The sequence below is a fragment of the Centrocercus urophasianus genome, unplaced genomic scaffold, assembly GCF_019232065.1.
Source record: "Centrocercus urophasianus isolate 14NV4802_14NV808 unplaced genomic scaffold, USGS_Curo_1.0 seq_13, whole genome shotgun sequence".
Taxonomy (NCBI): Eukaryota; Metazoa; Chordata; class Aves; order Galliformes; family Phasianidae; genus Centrocercus; species Centrocercus urophasianus.
The window spans coordinates 8123342-8144613 of NW_024884475.1; the positions used below are offsets into that span (position 1 = coordinate 8123342).

The 21272-nt window shown below is 40.1% G+C and overlaps 1 protein-coding gene across 13 annotated transcripts in view; it reads left to right on the plus strand.

The window, feature by feature from the left end:
- ADD1 (adducin 1) overlaps positions 1 to 21272 on the plus strand; it is a 57850-nt gene that overhangs the window by 15676 nt on the left and 20902 nt on the right. For all 13 annotated transcript variants that reach the window (XM_042812873.1, XM_042812876.1, XM_042812879.1 and 10 more), the window contains exons 2-9: positions 12958 to 13170; positions 14258 to 14420; positions 15523 to 15674; positions 18760 to 18840; positions 19892 to 20041; positions 20292 to 20435; positions 20566 to 20664; positions 21031 to 21207. In XM_042812873.1, coding sequence (XP_042668807.1) covers positions 12976 to 13170; positions 14258 to 14420; positions 15523 to 15674; positions 18760 to 18840; positions 19892 to 20041; positions 20292 to 20435; positions 20566 to 20664; positions 21031 to 21207 — 1161 coding nt within the window. In that variant the 5' untranslated portion in view covers positions 12958 to 12975. The remainder of the gene's footprint in view (positions 1 to 12957; positions 13171 to 14257; positions 14421 to 15522; positions 15675 to 18759; positions 18841 to 19891; positions 20042 to 20291; positions 20436 to 20565; positions 20665 to 21030; positions 21208 to 21272) is intronic.

Here is a 21272-nt window from a genome sequence, read left to right on the forward strand (position 1 = left end):
GCTGATGTGGGAGAGGCTCCATTGCAGTAACTGAGCAAGCATCAGGCTTGCTTTTGTCTTCCTGCTGTGGCTTGTTTTTCCGTATGCTGTCTGTTCTCCTTCATTTGGTTGATTAATGTAACCCTTTGGAGATTAAAGTGGTCCTTGTTCAGAAACAAATAAATAGTCCCAGTAAAAGTGAGAGTGGTCAGGCTTCCTGAAGTCTGGGCTTCTGTAGATGCCTGGGCTTCTGAAGGGAACTTAGCTAAAGCGGGCACAAACTGTTAGTGTGATTTGTAGTGACTGCAGAAGTGGGATTACTGCACTTCTCCCCAGTTTGATTCTAAAACACCAAAGTGCAAAAAGTGCAAAGCAAACACTTTCTCGGTTTTTTTTTTTCCACTTGACAGTGATAGTCTTGGGTGGAAGGCCCAAGTTTGCATGATGCTGGTTTGTGAACTTATATTTGCTTGTGCAATAGTTGCCTAACAGGGGAGGTGGCATCATCAGGAAGGCTGTTTCCTCGTGGTGTTTCATCTCTTGCTGTGTGGGTGTGCTTGACCCCAGAGGTTTACCCAGAAGTAGGAAACACGACTGCATAACTTTGGAGTTGGGAGCATGTTCACACTCCCCTAGGTAAAAGAAAAACAGAAATGAGTTGCTCCTAAAATAGAATTCATTGGGGCATTTTGACATGCTGTTTCCTCATATGGAACAGATGACAATCTAATGCAGGAAAATGAGTTCCAGTAACATTTTTATGCATAGTTCATGTCTTTCATCTTTAGATTAAAGCTAAGGCTGCTCCAAGAGAGCGAAAACAACACGCTCTTGGATTTGGGAACTGTGGAAGGTGGTGAACTTTGTCTTGCAGTCACTTCCAAGTCCTACATGAAGGCCATTAGCCATCTTCAAAGAGGCCGTGTGTACAGAGTGCTCAGAAATTTTCAGTGTAGGGCTGAAGAAGAAGAATGCAAGCCATGTTAACTTCCTATGCTTCTGCATTTACGTGAAGGACTTAGAAATGCCTGATTCACCACCTCCTAAAGGAGGTGTTTTGAATTTAAATAAGCTTGGCTGTTGGCTGGTTTGCAAATAGGATGATGATGCATACTAAAGGTCTGCATTTGGATGATTTTTCATTTGAAAGTGCAGTGAAAGTCTCACAGGGAAGATTTGCTTCAAAATTCGTCTTTAGTTTTGCGTTCTCCAGGTTTCCTATGTGGGTTAGAAAGATACAGCAAGATACTTAGATTCTTGAGGATAAATTTTCAAGTATGTCAGATTGGATCACATTGATGTGTATTTTGCAGTAACTGAAACAAAGATACTTATTTCCTTCTGCATATAGGATTTTAACATTCTTTCCAAATCTGCTGCATCAAAAAGCTGATTTGGTGTTGGATCTTATTAGGATTTCTGTCCTTTCCTCCCTCTCCCATCAAAGTTAGGAAGCAGTTTGAAAGCACTGGGAGTGCCACCTACAAAAGCCTCAGGTAAACATGAGTGAGACACTCATGAAAAATTCAGAATCTCTACCGTCTTCACCTGCCTGATCTAAGCCTGCATGAAATCTCCAGTCTCTGTTTTAGCATCAACCTCATTTATGTACCCTAATTCTCTCTTCGAGCTCTGGCTGATAGCACACCCATCAGCAATGCTTGTGCTGCTTTTGTACCAAGCCTGCTGTTCCAGCGCCATGTCGGCACGCTCTCTAATCACTGCAGCAACTCCTGAGTCACTTGCATGCTCTGCCAGAAAGTAATGGCTGAGGTTCATGCATCTTGTTGCCATGCATATTCAGGTAGTTCCTTGTCAAAGATCTCAACCTGCCAGTCTTAAGACCTAGGATTACATTTTCTTGGAAGCATTTGTTGCAGGATCTCAGGATCTTCAACGGCACATCAAACATGAGCTCAGGCGTGCTGCTTCTTGCTGGCTCACAGCTCTGTTGCCAGCTAGTGGTACACTGTTATTTGGCCTCTTGGTCCTTCTTTGTGTGATTTCATGATCTTCCAGAGCAGCTACATTAATTGCCTATAATTTTCTTAATATTACTACTTTTTTTTTTTTTTTTTTTTTTTTTTTTTTTTCTAATGTTCATCACTTAATTGTAAGTAGCAATGAATGTTACCAAAATAAAAATGAGATACTGTAAAACAAAGACAATGTTCTAGTGTACCTCTGTTTCAGATATAAGATGCATATTGAAGGATAAGCTCTTATTAGAAGGAAAAAAAAGTCTGAGCATATGTCATGTCAAATTCTGTGCACATTCAATTAGTGCTGCGGCACAGTTGGTAGCTCTGGAAGTTGTGTTCTGCCCTTCTGTCCTCCCAAGTCCGTGCAAGTCCTGTAGAGGAGAAGACAGAGCAACGGACGTATTAGCAAATGGGATTTTGTGGCATAAATAGATATTGTATTGACAGTCTAACATTAGTGACACTGTTCTCTGTTGTAATAAGTAGGGACTGTGCTAATACTTGGTTTCAGCCTAGAAAGCAAAACTGATATGCTTATGGGATTTCAGCTTGGCCTTGCTTTAATAAGAGCCTCTTGTCTCTAAATCAGGATGTAAGAGCTTATGTAAGACCTGTCAGTGAGGTTTAATAATTTCTGATGAATGAAGAAGTTGAACTTAGAAAGTTTGTGAATTTTCAGTCCTCTTTGAGGAACTTTTTATAAGTCTCTAAGTTCAGCGTGTCTGTAGAGTTGGAATTAACTGTAAAACAATCTACTAGCTCATGTGCTTGATTTTTATAAAGTGAGCTCCTGGCTGTGCTAAGTCTAAGGCTGTCTTTGTATAACTGAGGGAGGTGATGACCGATTGTTTCCTCTCCCATAAACAAGGTACCAAATGTAATCTAACTTTTCTGTTAGAAGTGATTATTGCAGAACAGTTCAAAAAGTTAAATGCTGTTCTGTTTGTTGCCAGCACAGCTCTCAAATCTCATTCCTCACTATTCAGTCTCTGCAAAAATAACTGGATCCTGCCCAAAAAGGGGCCACTTGGCCTGCACTGCGTGTTTCGGTCGGTCCTCTATGCATCGTATATCTAATGGTTCAGACACTGAAATTTATTGTCTTTCTAAAGTCTCAGGAAAGCATTTGTGTTCCTGTTCAAAAATGGGTTGTCATCTGGAAGAGCTTTTGTTATTCACAGTGCTTTAGGAAAGCACAGGGTCCGGGTGGCATCAACAGTAGTGGATGTTCCCAATGGTTTAATACTTTAAAGCGAGATTGTTTTTATATGCATGATAACATTGGGTGTGTGGGTGGGGTTTTTTGGTTGGTATTTTCTTTTCCCCAGGACACTGATGTGGCATACCCATTTGTTTACAAAACATTTTAAAATAGGTAGATTTTCCTGTCTGATTTTAGAATGTCCAGCCTTCTTCACTTAAAACAAAACCAATGTAGTACCATTAGGGTTTTAAAATTAGTATTTCCTATATAGGAAAAGTGAGGAGATGCTACTGTCATCATACTGCACAGCAGAGGGGTCTTTTGGATGTTTTGCTGAACCCTGAGGTCACAGAATATCAGGAAGGAAGGAGAAAGGTGCTCTGTGTCAGTCTTTGGTCTTTGCACCCAGCCCGCTGTTATTTAGGGAACCTGTAACTTGTATACTCATGCATTCAAATAAGCACAGGAGTCTTCTGCCTCTGCTTTATGTTTCTGCCTAAAGCTGCTTATGAGTTCCCTGGTTCTCTTGCAGTACTGCAGCCTCTGTTCTGCAGTGGGGAAGAACCCTCACTGTTCCTCTTCACCTGGTGTGTTAGAAGAGCCCCCAAGTTACTGATGGACACTAGTAAAACCTTGTCCTTCATACTGGGTCTGAAGCCACCTGCACAGTGTCTGTGTGTCTCCTTGGGCTTGCAGTTCTGTGAGGCAGCAGCAGGCTGCCCTCAGGTGAGTGCCACCTCTGTGTAAGCAGGAGGCTTTCCTTCCAAGGGACTGCCTGGAATACCACTGAGCGATTTGGGGTCTTTCATGTCTTCAGATCTGTTGTTTCCTAGGAAAACTTGATTTCAGGTGTGCATATTAAAACTGTAGATTGATATTTTTTTATTATTATTTTTTTCATTCCAATTTATTACATTGGCAAATTAAATACCTATTTTTACTTCAGCCAGCTTGGGCTCTTCCCTTGATAAATTGAATGTTAGGGGGCAGTTCTTTACAGAGGGAGAGGTGAGGCGCTGGCACAAGCTGCCCAGTCAGGCTGTGGCTTCTGTGTCCCTGAAGGTGTTCCAGACCAGGTTGGATGGGGCTCTGGGCAGCCTGGTCTGGTGATAGATCTGGAGGTTGGTGGCCCTGCCTGTGGCAGGGAGTTGGAACCTGATGATCCTTGAGGAATCATCTTCAAAGCCAAGCCGTTCTGTTTTTCTAAATGATGTATGCATTTGTGGTTTCAACAATTAGCTTTGGAATTGAAAGCCTAGCAGCTATTAGCAACTTCATTTTGAGACCAGTGTCTGTTTTTGAGTCAGACACTTGGATCGGTTTGTCTCAAGCTTTCTCAATACCCCTGGCATAAAGCTGGGGCCCTGCTCTTAGGAGAGCTGGAGCTCAGATTTGCCCTGTGCTCAGAAATGTGTGGGCACAGCTTTGTTGGTGAGTTCAACTCAAGGCCTGGGAAGTGCATGTGGGTTCACAGAAACCTAAAAATAACAGGACTTGGGTTAAACCTCTTTATTTGTGTGGGCTTGTGACCCTAATTGCAGTAAATGTAATGGAACACAAGCTTTTTAAATTGCAGTGAATGTAATGGAACACAAGCTTTCTGGTGTTACCACCATCCATGAATACTAATAATGGGGGAAAAAAATTAATGTTGCACTGGCCGCAGATGCTTTTGACTAATTAGAAGATGAAAGATGAAAATGACAGCTATTCCTCTGTTGTACTGGGGGGCTGGTGTATCTGATCCTGTATGACATCAGTGGCAACATGTAATGCTGTAGATAAGCAGGGCTAGGAAAACACTTTTCGCCACTGCTTTCTGTTCAACTAACGTTACCATTTTGTCAGTAAGACAGAGGTAGTTGTGTCTGCTACAGCCACTTTTATTCTACAGGCTGTTCAACTTCACACAGCTTTAAAAATAAAAAGGGGGAAACAAACAAGTGAAATGAACCTACGGAATTCTCTGGACTAAACAGCTAATGGCATCTGAGCAACCAGTGACACAGGTGAAGGTATTCAGGAACGTGCATCCTTTTGGTCACTGAGATTGGTTAGGTAAGATGAACCTGAATTATTCTGATGGCAGGGTTGCACTTCATTAAAAAGAGATAGAGATGCCCTACCTGATCTTATGGAAAGTTTGTCCTAATCACAGGCTAGATCAGTGTGACCTGAGCACAAGAGAAGGATTAAGGATGATTTTTGGTAGTCTTCTGCCTGACATTCAGTCTCCTGCTGTCACCAGCCTACCCTCAGGATAAGGTGCTGTATGAATAAACAGGAGGCACTAGAAGTGTTTTGGAAGCAGTAAATACATGAGCACATTGTGCATGTAGGAACTTTCTTTTTTTCTCAAAGCCTAAGAAAGAAGGCAGATTCAGAGATTTCAGAAGCAGACAGAATTCTGATCTCAGCACAGACACAGTAAGATGTATTCTGGAAACTGGATTAAAGCTTATATTTTGAAAAGACTCATGAAACAAAGACACAGGATTCCAGTGTCTGTGAATAGGAAACTTCCATCTTGATTCAAGGCTAAATGTGTCTGACACTTGCTCTCCAGCATGAAATCTCTCCATGTTTTTCTTGGCAGGACAGACAGGCCCTGTGAGCAGCTCATTCTGTGTACCCAGACAGGTGGAGCTGCTCATCCTGCTAAGGTAGTCCTTTACCCTCTGCTTCATTTCTGTAGCCACTGCACTTCTGTAGTATTTCATTCCTTTTTAAAGTGTGTATAGAAGGACCAGAAAAAATTCATATCTTAACAGCATTTTTGTTTCAAGGTTAGGGAAACTAATTTTGCTGCTTGATATTCTTTATTTTATTTGGTGATTACTGTAGACTGTCTGGTCACAGCACTGTCTTTGCACCTCCTGGTAGTCATTTATGGTTGCTCCAGAATTCAGATTTTACCTTTTCAACGCTGAGTAATTCTGGCATAATTTTCACCTCTGGCTGTACTCCTTTGCATTAGCTGGGCTCAGCTGAGTTTTGTGGTATTATGTTATTAATTGGGTAATTCTAAGATTTTTACTTGAGAAGCTTCTTAAATTGGAACCCAGGTTTTCAAAACAAAAATGCATACAGATCAGCTTCTGGTGGTATTTGACAGGTTTTATTTGGCAGTATGAGCTTATTTGATGGCTCCTTAAGTCCAGGTTCAGTGAGCAGCAAATTCTGTGTCAGTTCCAATGCAGGAACAGTTTCATAAAAGAAACATGTCTGAAAAGCAATGGTATGATTCTGAAGCTCAATCCCGAAGCCCGTGTTGTTCACTGAACTGTCAGGGGTTATTCTAGGGGCAGCCAAAGTCCTCAAAGGCAGCCACCATGACCACAGGTGCTCCCCTGGTTCAAGGTGTTGATGTAGGGAGAGTTTTTCTGTTAGGTGAACAGTATAGCTTCTGATCACTGAATCCTTAGAGCTGGAAGGGACTTTTAAGGGTCGTGTAGCCTAACTCCCCTGCAGTGAACTGGGACATCCACAGCCTACGTCAGTTGCCCAGGGCCTTATCCAGCCTGCTTTCTGCCATCTCTGTCCTTAGTCATTCATGAATTTATGCACCAAACCTTTCCAGAAGTGCAATATCAGAATCACTTGGAAAAAATTACTGAATCCAAGAAGTGAAAGCAAGGTAATTCTTCTGCTGAATAGACATTTTTGGTCATGTAAGCTTAACAAGAAACTACTTAGCAGAAAGTTAGGATTGGGAAGAAAGAATGAGGAAAAATTGACCTCCATCAGGAGATGCAAGTTGTCAGTTTCAAGAGTCATGCCTTTTTTTTTTTTTAAATCTTCTTCCTTTCAAAAGAAAAGCAGTTTGTGACAGTCTTTGTCTTTTTAAGTGTTATCTTCATTTAGAGCTACACCAGCTCTGCATTCTGTGCAGCTGGACATGAGTCTGTAGGAAGCATTTATCTGGTTTAATGGAACAATTGCTATAGTTGAGACCAGATAATAAGGAAGGACCTTGAGGTTTTTATTTGGGTGGGTTTGTTTCGGTTTTTCCCATGAGCTGGCTACAGTCAGAGACATGACAGGTAAAGGCAGAGCTGATCAGTAGAAGCTAAGCTCAGAAATCTTGCAGTGGGGAGTTCAGTGTGATATAAAGCACTGTGTTTTGTTTGAAATAATACATTTAGTTTGGTCCTTAGTCTGAATTGCCAATTTTGAGACTGTGCTGTGACTGTAGCTTTCAGCAGTGACATTCTTTCACTTTTCCGGCTGATCTTTTCCCTAAAGCAGTCCTGTTTCATAAATATATGGAATTTGCTTGAATTTGAACTAGGTTATTGGCTTTTTGCATGTTTGTAATCAGTCTAAGAGATTGCTTTAATGTAAGAATTGGAAATGCCTTTTCCTCTCATCCTGCTTGTTTCTTAAATTACTGTCATAGATACTAAGGCATGATGTCATACATCTGAAACACAGCATTTCTAGAGAGATAAGCATGCAGTTGGTTTTCTCTGTATTTTGAGAACCCAGTATTTAACTGGCAGCACCTCCGCTGGTGAGTGGGATGGTGGAGCCTTCATTCAGTACAACATAAAGAAGTGTTTGTGTTCATGAAGTAGTCTCTTCCTGCTCAAAAACAAAAAGCAGTGGAAATTTCAAAGATGCATGAGCCAGGAACATTTGGTAAAGAAAATAATTTGGTTATTCATGATGCAAAGTACATTGTCTGTTAAGAAGTACGGTCATGATTTGCTTTCTTTGTTCGTGCACTTCCTAAGATAGCGCCAACTTTTCCTCTTCAGAGTTCAGTAGGAAACATTTGAGATGGAAAGAACAAATCCAATGTCGCTGGTGCCAAAATGTTCTCACTGAACATGGTGGAAAGTGTAGTGCAAACAATAAATCATTTATTTTTGTATTATTATACCGATAAAATAATTTTTCAGGGAGCAAGATGGACAAATTTTGTTCTCAAGTAAATGAAAATTGTTAAAAATACAGAAAGCATCAGAATATAGGGTGAAGTAGTGACAGCATAAGCTTGCAAGCAACTCTTTGCACAGATGATGATGGATCCTTGCTGTCTGTAGGTGACTCCTGACCACTTCCCTGCTGCCTGGTGTTGGTACTGTCAGTGTGGCACAGCTACTTGGTGACCTTGAGTGGCACTGCTAGCAGCAGCATGTCACCCCAGCCTTCCCCTGCTCCCTTCTGCCAGTTCCTGCTCTGTGCCCCAGCTTTGCACAGCTCCCCAGCTCCATTTGTTTTGCATTCCGTCCTCCAGGAACTTCTCGTCAAACCTTTTTTCTGTGCCACAGTTCTGCCTAGTGCTGGGGTCCCCGTTTTAGGAAGGACAGACAACTTCTAAGAGAGACTCCAGCAGGAGGCCACAGAGATGATGAGGGACCATCTCCTTCATGAGACAAGGCAGAGAGAGCTGGGGCTGTTCAGCCTGGAGAAGAGAAGGCTGAGAAGGGATTCTATCAGTGCTTAATTATCAAACAGGCAAGTGAATGGGGCCAGGCTCTTTTTAGCAATGCCCAGCAGCAGGACAAGGAACAGTGGCTACAAACTCAGACACAGGAAATTTCCATCTAAACACAAACAAAAACTTATTAACTTTTGGGGGTGACAGAGCACTGGAACAGGCTGCACAGAGGGATTGCAGACTCTTCTTTTCTTGGGATATTTGAGACCCTCTTGGATGGTTTCATGTACAACCAGCAGTAGGGAACTTGCTTTAGCAGGGGGTTGGACTGGGGGATCTCAGGTTCCCTTCAATGCCTCTGATTCTGTGAGTTCTGGCAGAGAGGAGAGAACTCATTAGAGAAACCATCAGAAACAAGTGGGTGCAAAGCAAATTACTACAACGTTGTTCAGCTGCGTGCTTCAGCCTTCTTTGCCAGTGACTGGAGTTGTAGTGGTGGCTCTGGGCTGAGTTCTGCTGACTCACTTTGCAGGCTGGACACACGCTCCCATATGAGTGTTTTGCTCATAGAGCATTTTGCACATGGGATTTGTAAGCTGCCAGGACAAGAACAAGTCATATTTATGATTCTAAGTTTTTGGTGTTCTATTTTGTAGGGGTTTTTTTTTTCCCTCTTTGAAATGACTTGATTTTGCAAGATTTTGGATCAGATAACTCTAAACTTAATAATAAGAATGAATGAAGTAATCGTATGGCTCTGTTCTAATTGTTTGTTTAAGGAGAAGAACGGAGTGGGTTTCTTTTTGCACGTGCTGCTGTAGAGCTAGCAATATGTTTAAAATTTGGTTCAAGTCTTTTGGGCTCCCTTGTCTTGACACAAGCTCCTTCCTGCTTCTCAGAGAGTGCTTTTATTCTCAATTGGCCGCAGCTGGCTCAAATTGATCGGCATTGATGTGAAGAGGTGTGGTCGGTCCTTCGGTGGCAGCAAGCCCTTAGATTAGATCAAGTCCTGTCTGGTTGCAGCCTCAGCAAAAATGCTTTTCCTTTGGATGTAGAGGAGCAAAAATAACTCACTACAAGTGAGTGCTATTGCTATTTGTGATAGCAAAAAACCCCACAAACATAATAATTGAAAAGAAAAAAAAAAACAACAGAAAAAGCACAGCCTCTCCCCAGCAACAGAAAGCCACCCGACCTTTAAGTGATTGCAGTGTTCCTCCAAGAAATGCAGATAGCTGCCTTAGCTGAGAGCTTCTTGTGAGCCATGAAGAGCTCCTCAAGGTTCCCATGATATTCATGATGGTGCTACAAGCTAAGAAACACTGAACCTATAAAATCTGAGATATCTATCCCAACTTCCAGGTATTATTAGGAGTAATATTAACATTTTCAATGTGTTTATTGACCACAGTGGAATCTCATCCCAAATGCACTGTGGTTTTGAAAATCTGTGTATTTTTTTTTAGTTTGAAGTGTTACTGTGCCCTTGAGTTACTATGGATTCTTGTTGGCTGTTTCTGTCTTAACGTGTGTAGAATTATCAAACTGGAAGTGCATCGTCTGCTTCTCCTTACAGAGTGCTGAGGAACATAAGCTGTGTAAAACACTGACATTTTTCTTCTTTCTGGATGTTAGCAGGAACAGTTTTGTGTCGTTCCTCTTCTAAACCTTTCTTCTTTTGTTTGGGTTCAGCCTCCTAGCACTTCCTCGTAGGTGAATGGGGGTGAAACTATAGTTATAATTTTGAAAAAAGAGAAGTAATCCTAAGTATTAATAATAATTTCAGGATGTTTTTGACAGCAGTGTTTGTTGTCTGTAAATGCACTATAAGTTGTATAAAGCTGCTTTCCTGACAGTCATTTCCTGACCATAGCTGTGCACACAGTGAGTCCCATATGCTGAGAACTGGCTTGATGGCTCTCATTTGGTGCAGTGTCCTTTAAGAAATTTATGGCGTTTATGCATACACATATGTGAGATAAATGGATTTAATTGTTTCAGTGGCTGTAAGCTGTGATGTGAGTTTCATGGGTTTGCCCCTAGTGATGGATGCTGTTCCTGGTGATAATCTATCATAGAATCATGGATGATTTGGTTTGGAAGGACCTCACAGCCCACCCAGTCCCAAGCCCTGCCACGGGCTGGCTGCCCCCACCTCATCAAGCTGCCCAGGGCCCATCCAGCCCGGCCTTGAGCTCCTGTAGGGATGGGGCATCCACAGCTCTCTGTTGGAAAGTTTCTGCTCCCAGAGGAAGGCTTTTTGTGCACTGAGCTTCCAGCCGTGGCTTTCAGTTAAGGGTGTGGTGTCCCTGACACACTGGTGCCAAAAGCAAGCAGCATGGCAAAAAGTCCATTGCAGCTTATCTGACTTCCCCGCCTGCTCTGCTTAACTGTTCAGATTCCTTTTATTTTTTGTCTGTGCACATGGTGCTGAAGGTCTCACGGCAGAGTCCACCTTGCCTTCCTCACAAAGGGTTTTTGAGGAAATTTGTGGATACATTTCAGTGGCTTCAGTGGATGTCTGTAGGACTGAGCTACGAAGTGGATGTTTAACCTCTGCTGTAAAAGGACTGCCTAGAGATGAATGCTGAATTTCCTGTTGATTATTGCATTCCAGATCCTTCTCAAAGTCCAGATTAGAATAGGAATAACAGAAGCTCAGTGCAATGCCGTGGTCCCATTTGGGGATGGCCTTTGTGAGGTTGCTGGGAGCACCGTGCGGATGTGCTGTGTTCTGGGTCTGTGCTGGGCCATGGTGGGGGTGGTTGGGTCTGCAGAGCACCTACTTGGGTCTGCAAGCTGTTGTTTTACAAAGAAGAGTCAGAGACATTGGGGTTGGCAGTGGAGCTCAGAGAATAGGCTGTGGAATGGGGTAGTGGGTGTTGAGTGATTTGTTCACTGCGTTTTGGAATGGCTGGCAGACCTGTTTTCTAATGTGAGAATTAGAGGGGATGAGATCTACTGATTCTAATGTCTCAAAGTAGATCGTTTTTTTTCACTGCACTGATTTTGCTCAACATATTTTGCATTGCAAAATAGCTTACTTTTTCTGTGTGCATCCACATCTGAGGTGGTTTTAGCTAATAAACATGCAGGTATATGCCTAATCCAGATCACAGACAAGCACAATTTAAGACAAGAAGCTAAGGAAAATTTTAAAACAGAGGTGTGTGTCAATATTTACCAGCTCTAACGTGCAGCAGGAGAATCATTATTTAGATAATAATACATACAACCTCTCCCTCTGCATCAGAAAAAGAATTGCAGTAACTTCCAGTATCATCAGATTCTGATGGTACAAATACTTACAAAACTGAAGGTACATAATGAAATGAGTAGCTGAGATTGAGTTTTTCCTGCCTGTTTGAGTCCCTGGTCTAAATCAGTATAACTGAATTGAGTGTGTTTGATCTCAGTGGGGCAGGGAGCTGGAGGCTGATACTGAATTTCCTTTATCTATTCCTGTATCTGCAGGAAAAGACTTGCAGGTTCACTTGGCACATTTATTGGTAACGTTGCTAAATACCATGAGGGTATGGGATTTCAACTTGACATATTTTGTATGTAATGTACATCGTTGCAGCTTGCTGAACAAATTCAATATTTGCAGTTCTGTGAAGTACAGTTTACATTGGTGACATTTTGCTTATCGTGTGTGATGTGCGAAGAAAATTATCTTTTCTGAAAATGTTGAATTTGATACATGATTGGGAATGAGAGATCCGAGTTGTAAGGTGTTGCAGGGGATGCTTTATCAAACTGTTAAGCTTAGAAAGCTTCATGAAATCTTCCAATTTTTGAAAATGGCACATTATAGTCTTCATTTTTGAATGAAGATTAGAATGTGCTGTGAAAACTGGGCTGATGTTACACAAAGGGGTTCTTGTGTGTGCAAGAAAGCTGCGTGGATGAGCAGTGCCAGCTGTTTTCAGGCTTTCTGGTAAATACCTGCAATTGTTTGTTAGGTGTAAAGCTGAAGTGAGCCCTGGCCAGTGGGCTCATTTCATTGACTTAAATGTCTGAAATTTAAAAAAAGTTACAGTGAATGTAGACATCGTGCTGTTGCAGTGCTGTCTGTAACAAGATTTGAAAGACTTTTGTGCTTTGGAAAACCATGCTTTGGAGTCAGCTTCAAGAGCTGGATGTGGGTGTTTTTATGGTGGTTTGTGTAGCATGTATCCACATAGTACATTCAACTTGCATGTGTGTTAGATTACATTCCTAGTCACATCTTTTAACACTGTTTTTTCTTTATGTTATTGCTATTCAACTGCAGAAACAGGGCTTTTGAGTTTGGGAGGCCATTCCAACTGTAGGTGGATTTGAACTTTTTCTCTGCAACAGGAAATGCTTACTGAGTTCTCCATTATTTTCTTGTTTAATTTGCTCATCTTTGTCCTCTTCAGGTTCCATAAAGCTGTACTATGAATGGTGATTCTGGTGCGGCGGTGGTGACCTCACCACCTCCAACAACAGCCCCTCATAAAGAGAGATATTTCGATCGAGTTGATGAAAATAATCCAGATTACTTGAGAGAGAGGAATATGGCACCTGACCTTCGCCAGGATTTTAACATGATGGAACAGAAGAAGAGAGTTTCCATGATTCTTCAAAGCCCAGTAAGAAAAGAAAACGCTCCATCTTTGAGGCGATGAATTTATTAACTCTATTGTTTTTACTTTCTCTCAAGTTAGTAGCCCAATTTTTCTCACATTATCTGGTTGAAGTTTTATTGTCTGCTCATGAAGAAGCCTCTCAGACTTGGTTTCGGAATTCTGTATGTAAGCAGTCAGCATTCTTTTCGTATCATCTATTTACTTACAGTAAAACACTTTTTAAAATTGCTTCGTATTTTAACATTCATTTAAGTATTGAAATCAAGTAACTCTCCTGAGGGTAGCTTATGCAAACCAGCTCTGTCCTGTGTTCAGGTTTTTGTCATCTGACATTGGGAATATTATCATACATCTCTTCCAGAAGAGGTGCACAATTAGAAGTATTGAATAATTTGAGGATTATGGATATTTTCCTCATGGAGAAAGTTCACATAACAAAGCTTATTTCATGAAGTTTGTTCCTTTTATCGTAACTGATGGGAGACTTTAGATACAGAATGTGTTATGACCTGTCTTCAGCAAGAACAGGGTTGTGGTGGTACATCTGCTGGTTTTCAGGTGGGACCAACTTCTTTGATTTATAATTTACCTACTGATAGGAATACTTATATTTCAATTTCCAGTATTTTTTTTCAAAAGCAGCACCTACTAACAATCTAAAATCTTGTTTTCCTTCATCCAGTGATAAAGAAACACACACATGCACAGGTACAAAATAAAGTATTGTTTCAGGATGCAGTGACCATGCGTTCCTGCATGCCTTCTTGACTCAGTTCCCTCTGAACCATACTGATGTATTCTTTTTCTTCCAATTACTTTTCTTCCAGATTTTGTTTTCTTTGAATTCAATTGCGTGTGTTACTTGGAGAGAGAATATTGAAATTTCCATTTACAAAAAAATAAGTTTCCCGTATTGCTGTTGCTACAGACATTTTCATTTTCAAATGAAAGCGTGCACCCAGTAGTGCTATGCTGAGCTGTTTTGGAGAAGAGTTATAGCACATTTTCATTTAGGCACTTTATAGAAGCTGTGTTTGAAAAGCTGAAGTTCGTGTGTATGTGCTTTACAACATGCAATGTCCTGTTGCAGGCTTTTTGTGAAGAATTGGAGTCTATGATCCAGGAGCAATTTAAGAAGGGGAAGAATCCAACGGGTTTATTGGCTTTGCAACAGATTGCAGATTTTATGACAACAAATGTGCCAAATGTCTACCCAGCAGCACCACAAGGCGGAATGGCTGCGTTAAACATGAGTGAGTGCACGTGAACGTAGAGTAGTTGAATTCTCTTGTCTGAAAGGCTTAACATGAAGGCAGCGTTGAATGCTGTGAATTTCATTGTGTTCTGTGAAGCTCGCATACTACCTTGTTCTCTCATTGGAACACTGCAAACAGAAAATGAGTGGATTTGTTTCTAAGTGATGGTGATACACAGTGTAATTTGTGTGTGTGATTTATATCAAAAGCCATCTGAAGAAGAATGTCTTAGTTGAAAGATAAGCCTGATAAGTGAACATTAGTTGAAAATGTAAGTGTTTTAATGTTTACCAGCTGGATTGTGTACAGGAAGATGAATCTCAGTCATAGTCTGGTAATAGCAAAGGTCTTTGGGAACTATTTTTTGTAACTGAAATACTATTCACAGCTTTCTTTTGTGAAGTGGGAAAAGAAACATCAGAAAAAGGAGAAAAGAAACAAAAAAAGAAAAAAAAAAACAAACCCAAAAACACACACATGGAAAGAAGAAACCACCCAAATATGTGTGAATATGTGCACACACAGGTTTTGTGTTAGGATAAAACAATTCTGTGCTCCAGAATAAATCTGTAGTTGAGACGATGTCATGGCAGATTCTGCTTTATCACAGCTCCTCTGAATCATGCTTGTCAGTGCACTGTAACTAGACTTATAGTAACTGTAATGCTTTACTATAATCCTCTATTTAGCTTGCATTTATTATTTCTCAATTAAATGACCTCACTGGGTGTATAATTCTTCTTTCCAGGGATAAAAACCTGTATGTTTCAGAAAGTGGAATATTTGAGGTTACAATTCTCTGTTATCAATGAACAGTTGTATTTTATATGAGATTTTGCTAAAGAACTTATTGCCACCTTAACCCCAATGAACATTAAGGAAGGAAACTTGTGCTGGCTCTACCTAAGATCTTGTCAGAGGTCTTAATTATGTTGATGTAATATACATTATGACACTACAGTAATTAAATCTTGCTCTTCAATTCTAAGGCTAATATGTTGATAGTAACTAGCAAGAAAAGCCATTGCAACTGTGATGGCTGTTATTGTGTTCTAGCTGACACTGAACACAACTGCCTTGTGCTTTTTTCTCTTCTCAGGCCTTGGCATGGTGACACCAGTGAATGATCTCAGGGGGTCTGATTCCATTGCTTATGAAAAAGGGGAGAAGTTATTACGATGTAAATTGGCGGCTTTCTACAGATTAGCAGATCTCTTTGGCTGGTCTCAGCTTATTTACAATCATATAACAGTGAGTATTGAATCAATGGAGAACTGAACCAATTGTTTTAGAATACAAGTGAACTGACTCCCTCCATCATCTGTCTTTTTCCCTTTGTGTGGAAGAAGAGCAAAGTGGTATTGAAAGCAGTATAATAGTGAAGAGATTAGTCATTGCATCTCAAGAATAAGAACTGAAATGGCTTGGATGTCAGCTACATAGTCTGAATAGTGTCTTAGGAGAGTGAACGTGAAAAGTCTTACAATGAAATTTAAGGTTCTTAAAAGACTGAATCTTTGAGTATCTTAAATGGTTTGAGTAATTCTATGTATTATTCTGCAAGCTGTCTTCATTTTCGAAGTGCTAAGCCATCTTTTCGTTGGTAATACTATTCAATTTCATTGACAATTCTCTTCAGACTTCTTTGTAAAAGAAACTGTAGTATTTCAGAACATGAGTGGACTGTTTAGCTTAGTGTTGCATGCCAACAGTTTTCTTTGTGACTGACTAATCGCTGGCATCTGTAATAAGAATGACAAGGAGGTCAAATCAAGGAGGTTTTATGTGCCAGAAGGATGATCAACATGAGTCTCATGAGTGAAGCCACAGCTGTGGTGTGCAACTCAGTCAATTGTTTTCCTAACAAAGCTGGATTGTTGTAGGGTTTTGTTCCACATTGTAACGGTGGTCCTTGATGTATTTTCAGTTTTTAATTGCAATCTGAATGAAATATGGCAATTTAATTATTTCTGCTTTTTGAGATTTCAGGGTGTATTATGAACTGATGAAGATAATAAGCGATATGAGTAGGTGCAGGATCAGGCCGTGCTGGTTAGACCATTTGGTTCTTTTACTGAGGGAACGTATCCAACAGAGTGGTTCTTGTAAACAGCTGATTTTTCATACATGACGTGAGAATTGATTTTGTAAAAGGAATATTAATGCTGTAAAAGAATAGCAGGCAAACAGTTTTAGAGATGGCTTTCTAATGTCATATTTAGCCCTGGGAATATTTGAGTTTAGATATTAAGTTAAGCGTAATGAGGAGCTGTGTGCCCAGAGGCATAACTAAGGCCGTATAATTGGGAAATAATGCATCAAGTTTGTTTTCTTTTACATAGGAGAAGGAAAGAGAGCTTAGATAATGAAGTTGGATAACGTGTTAGCAGTTTAGTTGGAAGGTAGGGCACTTGGAGTATGAGATGTTGGAAATTTTTGGATGTATTTTGCTTTTGAAGGACAAAGCAGTGTTGGAAAGTTTTTGGTTAATCGTTTGTCACCAGCAATCACAAGTGATAGCTAACTCTTATGCCTGGAAGGTGACTAAGATACAATTTACCTTGAGAAGTTGATGTGGAACAAGGTTGTTGCGTTGACAGAATATTCTCATCTTTGTTCTGTATGCTTATATATGAAGTGGTATTGTGGAAGTAAGGTGCTCTTCAGAATGTGGCAGATGTTATCACCTGATTCAGAGCTGGATTTTGACTCCAGGTTTCCTTTCATTGTGAATGAGTGATCTAATTTGTAGGTGATTGCACTGAAGTTAAAGGCCACTAGTGTACTTCTTGGAAAATAGACTAAAAAGATGAAAACAGCCTTCTGTGAGGAGTGTCACTGTGTAAGATGGAGGAGAAATGCTTTGTGAGCATATGAGAGAGCTGATTGCAATACCTCTGCTTCTCTGGATCCCTGTCAGTCTGTGTGTGGAAGTGTTCAGACTGGTGCAGTCCTGACGCAGCAGCAGAATTACAGAGTTACCAAGAGCTTTCATGTCAAGTAAAAGGATTTGCAGTAAACATGGGTGCCTCCAGGGCTGGGCAGAATTTGAGACTGCAGGTTTGCTGCAGCTACTTCATTCACTTGGTCTTGGTTTGCTTCGAGGGCATGAGTTGTTTATTGGATCTAATCCTGAAGTAGGGTGGTTTGGGAGATGCTGCTGTTTGTTTATCTTTTTATGCTCAAGTTTTCTCATTAGCTTTTGGGGCATTTTAATAATGCCTGTTTTTTGTTTTGCATAATTAAGTAAAAGATTTTTTAGATCATTTGAAAATCTGCAATGGAGAATTATTTTGGTGATTCATAAAGGTACAGGTTAACTTGAACTGGCTGGTGCAGTTCAATGGTTGTGTGCTATGGCATGTAATCAGCTGGTTATCCAGGAAGGCAAATTTGTACCATAAACTTTCAGGACACTGATCAATTACTTGTTAAAAGAATTATTTTCCTGCAGTAGGAAGTACGGATCCATTTAATGTTGAAAGTAGTAGAAGACCTGAGTGAGCAAAAAGTAGGTGCATCTTGAGGCAGTGGAACGTTTGTGGGTTGGATGAAATTACCTGCAGAGCTTCCTTCAAACTTCAGTTACTCTGTGTTGACAAGTAGCAAAGTAGGGAACTTCATAAAATTGTATCTAAACATCGTTTTAAAAGATCTCCATGAGCTCAGAGAAACACACGTCTGAAATGAGCAGTTTTGTTACCATGACTTATTTCTTTTAATTCTCCATTTTAACTCTCCTTTGAGAAACTCCTAAATTATCTGTCCAGTACTTTTCATGGTGCAATGTTGAAACTGATGCATTCCGAGCTGTGAATGTTTTAAAGTCAGCATTATTTTTGTATTATGAACTTGGTTGTCTCACATGGCATCCCAGGACCAGTGGTGAAACCCTACTCAGCATCAAGAAATTTTAATTCTGTGGGCCAAATTCTTAAATTTTCTTACTTTTTCTTTTATACTTTCTATTTTACTGGAGTGTAAATACAGTTGAAGTATAAATTCATTCTTAAAAAAAATGCAACACCTTTTTGCATTTATCACCATGTCATTCTTTTTATCTATAGTTATCTAGTTGTCTTTTCTGCAGAACGTAAGGACTTAGCAGTGTCCACCAACCTGAACAGCTGGCCTGCTCCTACCATCTGAGTCTGTTCAGCGTGCCATAAGCGTGTTGACCGTCTGTCACAGCATACATGAAAGTTGAATTGCATGTGCTATAGCCATACTTGCTTGTTCCATACTCAGGAATTAAAAGTAACTTCCATGGTTTTGGGCCTTTTTGTATGCTTTATTAAAATATTCCCAATAACTTAACTTTTACTCTTATCCTTAGGCCAGAGTAAATTCTGAGCAGGAGCACTTCCTCATTGTACCTTTTGGACTTCTTTACAGTGAAGTTACTGCCTCCAGTCTGGTAAGCAGTGATAACTTTTCACATTTGTAAAATACATACAGCTGAATGTTTTCTAAGTGTTTAAATTCTGTCCTAGAGAATACTTCTTAAATTATTTTTTTACAAGTTTAGGATTGCTTAGTTGAGCATGGTTGGCTTTGGTACTGCTGAGGTGTCTTTGAAGAAAGATTTCTTTCCCTGTGTTCATCATCAGATATCCTCCAGCTGATCAAGATGTAAACAGGAACCAGGTCTTTTGAGTAAATTAACCACATCATACCCTTGAAAAGCATTGGCTGCTGAGTCAGGCTTGTTAAGGGAAACAACATACATTTTTGACACATATGCCAATTTCAGCGTCAAGACATTCTGTCAGATACTTAATTCAGCTGACATTGTTTAATCATTTAACAATTAGCTGAGACTGTAGATAAACACTCTTTTTGAGTTTTGATGGTAGTAGTTGAAGACACTGCACTCTTAACTGTTAGCTCATGGGAAGCCTTTTGTAAGCATCTGTCTGAAGTTTACATTGCTGCTGAAGGCAGCTTGAGTTAATGCGGTGGGCTTCCTTATGCTGGAACAAAATGGAAGCTTTCACACTCTTCTGCTTCGACTCCTTTAAGATCAGTAACCTCTAGCAGAGGGATGAGGTGTTTGTGGAGCAGTAACCTTTCAGACTGGTGTTGCTTGTGACAGTAAAGGTCCTAAATACTCCCCCTTTGGCTTTCTGTGAAGTTTGGCTGTTCCTTACACAACTCCACCTTTAATAGCCTGTAAAATTTTAATTAAAAAAACTGTAAGAAAAGGAAATGAGGCAGGTAAGACCTGCCCTTTCTTGTTAGTTCGGATCTTTTAGAAGAGATTAAGGAACACATGCTGACTTTTGTGTTGTTGGGTGGGCTGATTTTTAACTTTCTCTGCTTGCTTTTATCTTTATAGCAGAAATGTAAGTACTTGTTAAAATAGAATAACAGAAGAAATTTATTTTTAAAGTTTCAGAGGTAGATGCTGTATTAAATCAGATTTCTGTCAGTTTTTGATTTATGAAACAAATTCTTTTCATTTCTAGGTTAAAATCAATATTCAGGGAGATGTAGTTGACCGTGGAAGCACTAACTTGGGAGTAAACCAAGCTGGTTTTACTTTGCACTCTGCAATTTATGCAGCTCGACCTGATGTTAAATGCATTGTTCATATTCATACCCCAGCAGGGGCAGCGGTGAGCACGTTGTTTAGTTTCTGCTGTCTGTGTTCCATTTCCCTCCCCACATGCAAATGCATAAATATGTCAGTCTCTTCTTAATCATTGTTTTGCTTCCTTTATGGCTTCTGTAGTGGTCTAATATTTGCCTATCTATCTATCTATCTATCTATATTTATGTATATAGCAATAGTTTTCCAGATATGTATATACCTAATTTTTTTTTCCTCTTGAAACAAGTTAAGTGTATTGTTTCTATATTTCTCAGGTTTCTGCAATGAAGTGTGGCCTATTGCCAATATCACCTGAAGCCCTTTCTCTAGGGGAAGTAGCTTATCATGACTACCATGGTATCTTAGTGGATGATGAAGAAAAGGTGGTTATCCAGAAAAACTTGGGACCTAAAAGCAAGGTCAGTAGTTACAGCTGAAATTAAATGAGGTGGGAGGGGGAAGGGAGATGTTATTTAATCAGGATCCATATATAATTCACTGAAAATACTTGCATCATTTTTGTTAATCTTCTTTGCAATGACTCTCTAGGTCCTTATTCTAAGAAACCACGGCTTAGTATCAGTTGGAGAGACTGTTGAGGAGGCTTTCTACTATATTCATAACCTAGTGCTTGCCTGTGAGATCCAAGTAAGAATTTTAGTGTTTATTTTAATACTGCAGTCTGCTATACTGACCTTCAAACAGATTAATGGTTGTGCATTTTACTGGTTAAGCTGTTGATCTAAATGAATGCAGTTATCTGTCAAATCATTATATCATCCAAACATCCAAAGCACTGGTTCTACCAGCAGTATCCAAATACTGAGCTAGAACCATTGCTATGGTGTGAATCCTTCTAAGAGTGTTTTTTAGAACCTTAAAGCAACTTTTATACAGTTGATTGGCTTACCTTCAAAATGAAGTAGATTTCTTTTGGTTTGTTGATTTTTACTTGTTTGTTTTTCTTTTCCCTCTTCCCTCAAGAAACTAATAGTTGATTGTATTGTTTTTAAGGTACGTACTCTGGCCAGTGCAGGTGGACCAGACAATTTAGTACTATTAGATCCTGGAAAGTATAAAGCCAAGTCTCGTTCCCCTGAGTCTCCATCAGGTGATGGTTCTGTATCCCATCCAAAATGGCAGATTGGTGAACAGGAATTTGAAGCTCTTATGCGAATGCTCGATAATCTGGTAAGGGAGACCTTGTTGTCTAATTGTTTTGCGTGAGGATGTATAAAACACTTAGGTGCAATGAA